We start from the raw sequence: 9060 nt of genomic DNA on the forward strand, positions 1-9060 counted from the left end.
TAATTTCTCAGGCAAGTTTCATGTTGTCATGTTCAGACTTCAGATTCGAGGTTTAATCCCCAATCTGGTTCCAAGCCAGCTTCTAGACGATCTAACTTGATTTGATTCGGCACTGCTCGCACAAATAATCTAATTCAGATCACTCGGATCGAGCGTGTAGAAATACTACTCACTTGTAAAAAGAAAATGAGATGGAAAAAGAGAATGATACTTTCTACAAGTGTCACCAACTGTCTAACTGAATTTCAAAATGGAGAAGTCACTACATCACTATTCTTCTTTACATGAACTTCTGTCACCAGCTACCGTCATGTCTATTATTTGCTTCATACACCCATTTGCAAGGCCATATGCTTGATTCTAAGGATCTCGGTAGAAACTTGTCCCATATCCGGCCGCTCTTTGGGTGATGTCATAGAGCAAGAGAGGCCTATTCTAAGCAGTGGTATAACACAGTTCTTCATTATGTCAGCGGCATTGCTGTCATCTTGGAGCATTGTGGGATCGACAACCTCATGCATATTCTTTTTAAATGCTTCATCAACAAATTCGTGAAGGCTTATACCATCATTGAGTTTTTCATCAATTGGACCACACCCTGTTATCATTTGTAACAGAAGCACTCCGAAACTGTAGACATCACCCTTGGTTGATATCTCTTCGCTCATGCCATACTCTGCATTTACATTTACAAGCACAATAAAATTAGAGAACCTGCAGTATTTGTACGACTCTATAAAGAACAAACTGAACCTACATGTTGTGAATACGCTTAGTCTCACCTGGTGGGATGTATCCGATGGATCCTTTTAGGCAGGCCAAACTTGCTGAACTATCTTGATATTCATTTGATGTAGTGAACAGAAATCTTGCTAGTCCAAAGTCAGTGACATATGCAACCATATCATTATCCAACAGAATATTGCTTGGCTTCAAGTCACAATGTATCAGCGGAGGTGCACAGTGGTTGTGGAGATAGTCCAAAGCAAATGCCACATCCAAACTAATATTAATCCTTTGGCTTAAAGTCAGAATATTTCTTTCACCATGTCCAAGGGTTTTATTTTTTAGCCACATTTCCAGATCCCCATTCGGCATGTATTGGAATACTAGGGCCTTGAAATCTCCCCCGGTAGAATCCACAGAAGAGCATGATGTGATGATCTTTACAAGATTCCGATGGCGGACATTTCGTAGGGCTTCACACTCTGCAATGAAACTCCTTTGTGCTCCATAGATGTCAAGATTGAATACCTTGATAGCAACTTGATCTTTCTTGAACTGCAGAGTGCCCTTATAAACCGTTCCAAATGATCCCGAGCCAATTAAGTTTGCAGAGGAGAACTTATTGGTTGCCCTAACAATGTCTTCGTATGATATATTCTTTATATGCTCGTTGACTATTTGCAGATGTGTATTTCCTTGCACTCTCTTCCTCCAATAAATTTTCGCAATACAGGACAAAATTATTATAGTGACAACAATTGGCATTACTATCTTGAGGACTAGAACTAATGAGTTGTGTTTCTGTTTCTTGTCGTCCACCTGTGGAGAACAAAGAGACACGCCTCCTGTTGGAACACTTGTACACAAATGATCATTTCCTTGGATTGATACTGCATCCGCGTTGTCAAATATACCACCTCTTGGAACCTCTCCATAAAAGTTGTTGAAGGATATATTGAGTTTTTCCAGAGAACTCAAAGTTGCTAGGAATTCTGAGATTTTTCCGTGCAAACTGTTACGGGAAATATCCATGGATTTGATGCTAACTAACTTCACAAAGGACTGCGGAATGCTTCCTACAAAGAAGTTGCTTTGCATTTCAAGATTCTCCAAAACTACACACTGTCCGAGAGTGGATGGGATATTGCCAGACAACCTGTTATTTGAGATGCTAAGTTTGTTCAGATTAATGAGATTGCCAACTTCCTCCGGCATGCCCCCAGAGAAGTAGTTGTGTGACAAATCCAACTCTCCAGTGAGTGAATAAATTTTGAAGATGTTCCTCGGTATACTGCCATCTAGTGAATTGTGAGCAAGGTTGAGATTTTGGAGCTGAGTACAACGTCCTATGCTTCCAGGTATCTTTCCAGTAAAGTTATTCCAATCCAGTTTTAGAGAACTCAGCTGAACAAGGTTGCCAATAGTATCTGGTATTTCGCCCGAGAGCAAATTTTGAGCAAAGGATAGATAGACCATGCTATACAAATTCCCAATTGTTGGCGGTATTTTGCCAGTGAAAAGATTGTAATCCATGTACAACCAACTGAGGCCCTCAAGATTGCCAATCTCTGGCGGTATAGGCCCGGAAATTTTGTTGTTTCTTAGAAAAAACTGCTGGAGACTATTGGAAAGATTTCCAATGGAACTTGGCAAATTCCCTTGGAGATTGTTCCCATCCAACATCAGCATAGTCAATCTGGAGCAGTTTGAGAGCGAAGAGATAAAGCCCCAATCGCCTGCTTTTAGCTTGTTGTACGACAAATCTAGTTCCTTTAAATTTGGCAATGAACTGAAGGATGGTATGAATCCAGTAAAGCTATTATTGTACAAGTAAAGCTTGCGTAGATGGTAAGCTTTGAGAAGAGAAGCTGGGATTGAGCCACTAAAGTTGTTTGTTGAGAGAATTAAGCCCTGAATATTTGGTAGCGTGTAGCCAATATTGAAGGGTAGTTGTCCTACGAGGGAGTTGTTTGCTATGGCAAGAAATATCAGGGACGACATGTTGAAGAGAGATGGCGGAACTGATCCAGATAAATTGTTTATATTTAAGGTCAATATCTGTAGTGGCTGAATATGACCTAAGCTCTCTTGTATGCTCCCAACTAAAGCATTATCTGTAAGACGAAGTTCAAGCAGGGAGGAAAGGTTCCCCAGTGAGGATGGTATTTTTCCTGAAAGATAGTTGGACCTCAAATAGAGATATTTAATTTGGGAGTTTATCGCCGTTACAGGAGGTATGGAACCGACGAGGCTGTTCTGTTTGGAGGCAGATGGCAACAAGTGGTGCAGTGTTGAAGAGAGTCTCTGGGAGTTCCCCAGTAAGATTATTTCTCGTGAGCCTAAGTACTTGGAGAGATGAACTGTTTGCTAAGGACTCTGGGATGACCCCTCTCAGACCATTCGTCCCAATATCGACGTATGTGAGAGAAAGGCTGCTGCCCAAAGACGGCGGTATGTTGCCGGTAAGCCCGTTGCGAGCGAGAACTAGCATGCACAGCTCAGGAAGATTCCCAAGAGCATAAGGGATGCCCCCTTGGAGCTTTTTGTTGCCAAGGTTAATCTCCTGAAGACGCTTGCATTGGCCAAGGCTAGGAGGGATCCCTCCGTGGAGGGAGTTGTTCCACAAACCAAGGATTCGGAGTCGGGAACATGCAGAGAGTTCAGGTGGGATGTTACCTTCCAAACTGTTCATGCTGAGGTTGAGGTCGGCGAGTCGGCTCAGGAGGCCGAGCTCGGACGGTATGCCGCCGTGGAAGCTGTTGTTTGATAGTTGGAGCCTTCTAAGAGCGGTGAGGTTGGCGGCACAAGCGGATATGGAGCCAGCGATGCCCTCGGATTCGAGGTCGAGTGCAATGACACGGCGAGGAGGCAGCGCACTGCAGGTGATCCCGTGCCAGCTGCAGTGGTCCGAGGACGCGTTGCTCCATGATGCCAGAGCTCTGCTTGGACCTGAGAGCTTGGACTTGAAGCAAAGGAGAGCTTGTCTGTCATTCTTGGTTTCATCGCTGATGGCTAATGGCAGGCAGCAAAAGAAGGTGTGGAGACAGAGAAACCAGACAATGCATCTACAGGAGGCCATTGCCGTTAGTCAGAAGTGTGGAGGTGAAGGCTCTCCTCTACTCTACAGGATGGTGTTTAAGTATGGTGTATAACACGATTTTGGATGTGGTAATAACTAGGGATGCATGAACGCGTGCTTTTGGTGATCACAGATTCACAAGAGCATAAGGGATGCCCCCTTGGAGCTTGAGCACAATTTCTTACGCTGCAGACTGCAGTTGCTTGGAACTTGGGAAGCGCGAAACGATCGCATGGTATGAACACACGTTTGCTACCGATCGAGTTGCTTGGGGAGGAAGGTTGTGGATATATGAAACTGAAATCGATTCAAACTTTGACCGTACTTCCGTGTACAGGAAAGTTATTGCGTCATATATCTCTGTCTGCGCACCCTAGTCTCGAAACGTTCGATTTCAAGGTTGAAACGCCAATAGAACCGTTGATCATGAGTGGGTGTCAATCTGACGCATTTTCCTCCAAAATAAAATAGAATCCGACAACTTAAATTTCTAGGGTCATGTTTTACGTATATTATTCTCAAAAGACAGGGGAAGCTACCTTTTGCTAAGAAACTGCCTAGCAAATACAGGAGTGAATGAAAAGAAAAGGAATGGAAAAGGACTTATCGCGATGTTAGTTGTATTTACGCTGAACCTGCTCGCTGGGAGCAAGATATTTGGCACCTCTGTTTTGACTTGTACTGCATAGAAACAAGCTAGCCTCCTCTGCATACACTGCACTGACTGCCGATGGCAGACCGTGAGTGCAGTAGAGTCGTCGTATGGTTTGAACACATGCCTTAATTTCATACGGAATCGTCGCCGGAGAAGGTTAGGCGCCTGGATCTGGATCTAGACGGACGCCTCGGCGAGTGAGGCATCACACTGCAGGTTATATATAGCATCCGAGGGAGGCGGTGCTCATCACGGATCAGCTTTTCGTTTGAGAAATTCCCCGACCAACTCGTCATTCCTTGCCTGGCTAGAGAGAGAGAGGATGGCGCTTGCTCCCCGGTCGTCTCTTAGCTCGCTGGTGCTGCTCATGTCGCACGGGAAGCCCCAGCTGAGCGCTTTCTTCTCCTCCGCCGCCACCACCGCCTCGCCGGTTGCTACTGCCGTGAAGCCTCCAGCAGCTCCAGCCGGTGGTAGTCCGGCCATCGACCCTCCAGCCGCTGCAGGTAGAAATGCCTTCATGCATATCCTCCCTGCTGTTGTTTGTGCTGTTGATCTCTGATGATAGGTAATAATACTACATGATGCTGCAGCTTCGTCGTCTGGGTCTGGCTCGACTCACAGTGCCCCTCTCGAATGCCCAAGCAGAACATTTGGACATGTTGAACCTGAACCTGAATCTGAGGGTTCATGTCACACGCTTGGACATGAAACTGACAAGATTTCGCCTGGCGCCACCAAGGATCAGGAGGGCCCAATATCCGAGGGCTCATGCGGCACGCCTCAGCCTGTATCGGACGATCCTCAGCCTGGACCTCGCAAAGACCCGAGGCACGGAGTTCCTGAAGACCCGTAGGGCCTGTGCGATGCTGGAGAAGTTGAGATTTTTCTTGTGTTCATCATGTCCAGAATTATCCCTTAATTGTATTGGGTCCCACACACCATGTATTCCCAAATTTATTGATGTTGATACTTTAGCTCAATCTCCCGATGCCCATTTCTTTCGCGGAAAGGCCAAAGGCTATATGTTTAAATCGACCAACTCTTACAAGGTCATCCTTACATAAACTGAAAACTACGCACCAGTCTTTGGGTAAATCGATCTTCCTCCTGGACTCGTCAACGGCGCGGCGTGAGCAAAGTTCGATGCCGTCTTTGAAATTCTGAAATACCATCAGAGCCATTGAAAAGTTGTTGACGCAGCGGTCGGGAAGTTATCGCTCGGAGCTCTTTGTATGTTGAGAACTACTCCCTCTGTCTAGACGAATAAGTCATCTTAGGTTGTGCACCGTGACCAAGGAGGAGGGGAAAACTAGAGAACTTAATGTTTATTTGCTAATAATTAATAGCATTGCATGCAATGAACTAATCACTGCATGTCGTGTTTGGTAGTCTCAAGTCATTAAAAACATGCACACCCACATCTCTTATTGGTTGATATGTCAAGAAACAAGAAACGAGGTAGAAGTTAATGCACCGCGCCTAAGTGTTTTGGGATTATTTGATTCTCGTAAAATGACTTACACACCTAGACGGAGGGAGTAATCACAATATCTATCTGTCAAAGATTCACTAAAAAAGAGGGGGACTTAATACTAGAAGTAGAAATTGTTGTGGATATATATATCATGTAAAAATATCTTTTGAGGAATGGGCCAGATCTGACCACTTCTCAGACGGGAGAATCACATAAAAACTAGGGAAAAGCTTGGCTATAGCCGGCGGATCACACGCGGGCGTCTGCCGCCTCGTCCGTGTGACGCGTGTCCTGCGGGGCTCACCTAGTATTTTTTTTATGGTCTTGCAACTGAGCCCTTTTTGTAGTTTTCCCGCCGCAACAACTCGTATGTTGCAGGATCTAGATCTGAATCCCTCGACCCTAGTTGCCTCCCGCGTTCCACCAAGGCTCCTGTTCTTTCTCTAATTTGTGCAACATCATTTATGTTGCAAAAGTCCTTCCGCAATATCATCTATGTTGCAAGAAAGTGAAGATGAAGAAAAACTGCAACACTTGAATGCTTCTGCAACATGAACTCTTTTGCAAAGAGGGTTCTGCAACACTAATTTTGTTGCAATAATGAGGACAAGTTAGACCGGTGGTTGGACCAATCTCACGACTGTTGTGGGGGGCGATCTTTTCAGATTATCCGCCGGCAGATGTGTAGCGCTGCCCTAAAAACTAACATTCAAAGAGAACATTGTGGAAATCATGTTTGTAAGTTCTAAAAGCATCTAAAAAATATATGGGATGTTAATAAGATTCCAAGTTGAAACACATTATGGGATGTGAGCTATGAAAAAAAACAAATCAGAGAACGGGAGCCTTATTCTTGTTACTACAACACCGCTGCCAGGGAACGAAGCTATAATCCTAAGAGACCTAACCACAACGCCGCAACGCAGATCCGGGCCCCCACCCCCTCCCGCCATTGGAGTGGCATGAAAACGAGGAGGGGACTCTTGGCCCATTGGGAGAGGGGGGGGGGGTGGCGGCTAGGTGATGCCCTTTGTGATCCGCCTTTTGGAACTATGGAGACTCCCACCAGTAAAGGTATGCCTTCAATAATTAAAGGTACTTTTTGTTCTAATCCTAACATCTTCCATTGATTGTTGCTAAAAAAGCTAGGGCTTGGACAATCTGATTCTTAACAAGCTTCATGCACACGCCAGTAAATCAAATATGATTTATATCTAACTTATATATGACATATTGTCATTATTCCCTGTGCTATTTAGGTATGTGTTGTTAAAGCTCCTGTGTTTTGAGATAACATGAAAACAATTATACATGACGCTATCCTTATTAAGGGAGAAGTATGTTTGTGAGTTACGACATATTTTCATGTTTTTTTCTGTGAGATTTAGATATGGTGTTGAAATTAACATCTCTCATTATTTATGTTAAGTGAAGAGTTTGGGATATCTTTGAGAACTTTTGACCCTCAGATGTTGGATACACGCAAAAATATATGATTACTATGAGCATGAATGACTTACTTATCTTATCTTTGGAGGTTGTTAAACAAAATGTGGTGTTTTGTCCTCGCAAAGCTCTACTCCCTCTGTAAACAAACATAAAATGTTTTAGGTCACTAAAGCCTCCTTTTGAAGGTCATAGATAGAGTAGCATATTGCATTATAATTCTGTTTCTTCCGCTGCAACACACAGGCGTGTTTGCAGTAGTTGAAAAAAATAAGGACCCCGATAACGAACTGTTGTTCGATATGGGGAGGTGTCATCCCGAACGAATCGTTTGGGCCCCAACTAGCTGCTATTGAACAAATATCATGCTGATGGTCATTCCAGCTACCGCGTGTTCCGTCCGAACGGCCAGCCAGCTGCACTAGTAGAAAAAGGGCCTTTAGTCCCAGTTCATAAGGGCCTTTAGTCCCGGTTCATAAGGGCCTTTAGTCCCGGTTCTGGAACCGGGACTAAAGGGTCGTTACTAAAGCCTCCCCCTTAAGAACCGGGACTAAAGGCCCTCCACATGGCCGCTGCCTGGAGGTCCACCTTTAGTCCCGGTTGGTAACACGAACCGGTACTAAAGGAAATTTTATGATTTTTTTTTGAATTTTTTTTTTAAAATTTTTTTAAAATTTTTTATTTTCAAATTTCTGAATTAATTTAACCTCTAATCTCTAATCACCCCTCATCATTCCAAATCATCTAACTTCCTGGACGGTGACCCATCCTCTCACTACTCCAGCTTGAGCACGCTTAACTTTCGGGTTCTATTCTCCCTCGTTTCCAAGTCTGCACTTGTTGTTTTCCTGACAATAGTAAGATGTCAATCCTATTAACCCTCAGGAATTTAGCTTGAGCATGAAGTCACACATTTCACTGTTTGAGTTTGAAACTATTGTTCTAAAAAACAATAATTATTTAGTAACACTAATATTTCTTGAATAAGTAGTTTGACCATAGTTTGACCACAGTTTGACCAGATTTGACCAAAATTCAAAAAAACTGAAATAATTATTTCGTAACACTAATATTTCTTGAATAATTAGTTTGACCATTGTTTGACCACAGTTTGACCACAATTTGACCAAAATTCAAAAAAACTGAAATAATTATTTAGTAACACTAATATTCTTGAATAATTATTTAGTAACACTAATACTTCTTGAATAAGTAGTTTGACCATAGTTTGACCAGATTTAACAAAAATTAAAAAAAAAATGAAATTTGAGAATAACTTTTTTTCCTTTTAGAATTTGAGGATTCTAAAAATTTGCAAACATGCCGTAGGCTGTCAAAATCGGATGCGGATTTTCGTGCTGAACATTTTGATATATTATACGTTTTTTCTGACATCGTATGCAAAAGTTATAGCCGTTTTACATTTTCCCTACATTTTTTGCAAAACATGTCCAAATTTAAGTTTTTAAATTTTCCTAACTAGTACATGTAGTAACATAACTACATCTGGAAGGATTTTAATTTTTGAAGTTTTTATCATTTTCTTTTGCTTTTTACAAAACTGAAAAGGCGATCAGGGGGGGTAGAGTTTGAAAATGGGACCTTTAGTATCGGTTCGTGCCACGAACCGGTACTAATGCCTCAAACCCCATTAGTACCGGTTGGTGGCTCGAACCGGGA

The 9060-nt window shown here is 43.0% G+C and overlaps 2 protein-coding genes across 2 annotated transcripts; one reads left to right on the forward strand and one right to left on the reverse strand.

Moving 5' to 3' along the window:
- Nucleotides 1–326: 326 nt before the first annotated feature.
- LOC123170556 (receptor kinase-like protein Xa21) lies at nucleotides 327–3808 on the reverse strand. The gene is made up of 3 exons (XM_044588414.1): nucleotides 2956–3808; nucleotides 783–2747; nucleotides 327–676 (listed from the first exon to the last, which is right to left on the reverse strand). The coding sequence occupies exons 1-3, from the start codon at nucleotides 3803–3805 to the stop codon at nucleotides 327–329; spliced, it is 3165 nt and encodes a 1054-aa protein (XP_044444349.1). The 5' UTR covers nucleotides 3806–3808.
- Nucleotides 3809–4479: 671 nt separating this feature from the next.
- On the forward strand, nucleotides 4480–5495 carry LOC123170555 (translation initiation factor IF-2). The gene is made up of 2 exons (XM_044588413.1): nucleotides 4480–4963; nucleotides 5051–5495. Exons 1-2 carry the CDS (start codon nucleotides 4783–4785, stop codon nucleotides 5311–5313), a joined length of 444 nt encoding a protein of 147 aa, XP_044444348.1. The 5' UTR covers nucleotides 4480–4782; the 3' UTR covers nucleotides 5314–5495.
- Nucleotides 5496–9060: the final 3565 nt, after the last annotated feature.

The sequence above is a fragment of the Triticum aestivum genome, chromosome 7D, assembly GCF_018294505.1.
Source record: "Triticum aestivum cultivar Chinese Spring chromosome 7D, IWGSC CS RefSeq v2.1, whole genome shotgun sequence".
Lineage (NCBI taxonomy): Eukaryota > Viridiplantae > Streptophyta > Magnoliopsida > Poales > Poaceae > Triticum > Triticum aestivum.

Bases quoted from the DNA above. Each gene is read 5' to 3' on its own strand.
- LOC123170555 (XM_044588413.1), top strand. From the start codon at position 4,783: ATGGCGCTTGCTCCCCGGTCGTCTCTTAGCTCGCTGGTGCTGCTCATG. The intron at 4,964-5,050 runs GTAGAAATGCCT...ATGATGCTGCAG, and splicing joins CGACCCTCCAGCCGCTGCAG to CTTCGTCGTCTGGGTCTGGC.
- LOC123170556 (XM_044588414.1), bottom strand. From the start codon at position 3,805: ATGGCCTCCTGTAGATGCATTGTCTGGTTTCTCTGTCTCCACACCTTC. The intron at 2,748-2,955 runs GTAACGGCGATA...TATCTGGATCAG, and splicing joins TCGTCGGTTCCATACCTCCT to TTCCGCCATCTCTCTTCAAC. The intron at 677-782 runs GTGAGACTAAGC...ATGTAAATGCAG, and splicing joins CATCGGATACATCCCACCAG to AGTATGGCATGAGCGAAGAG.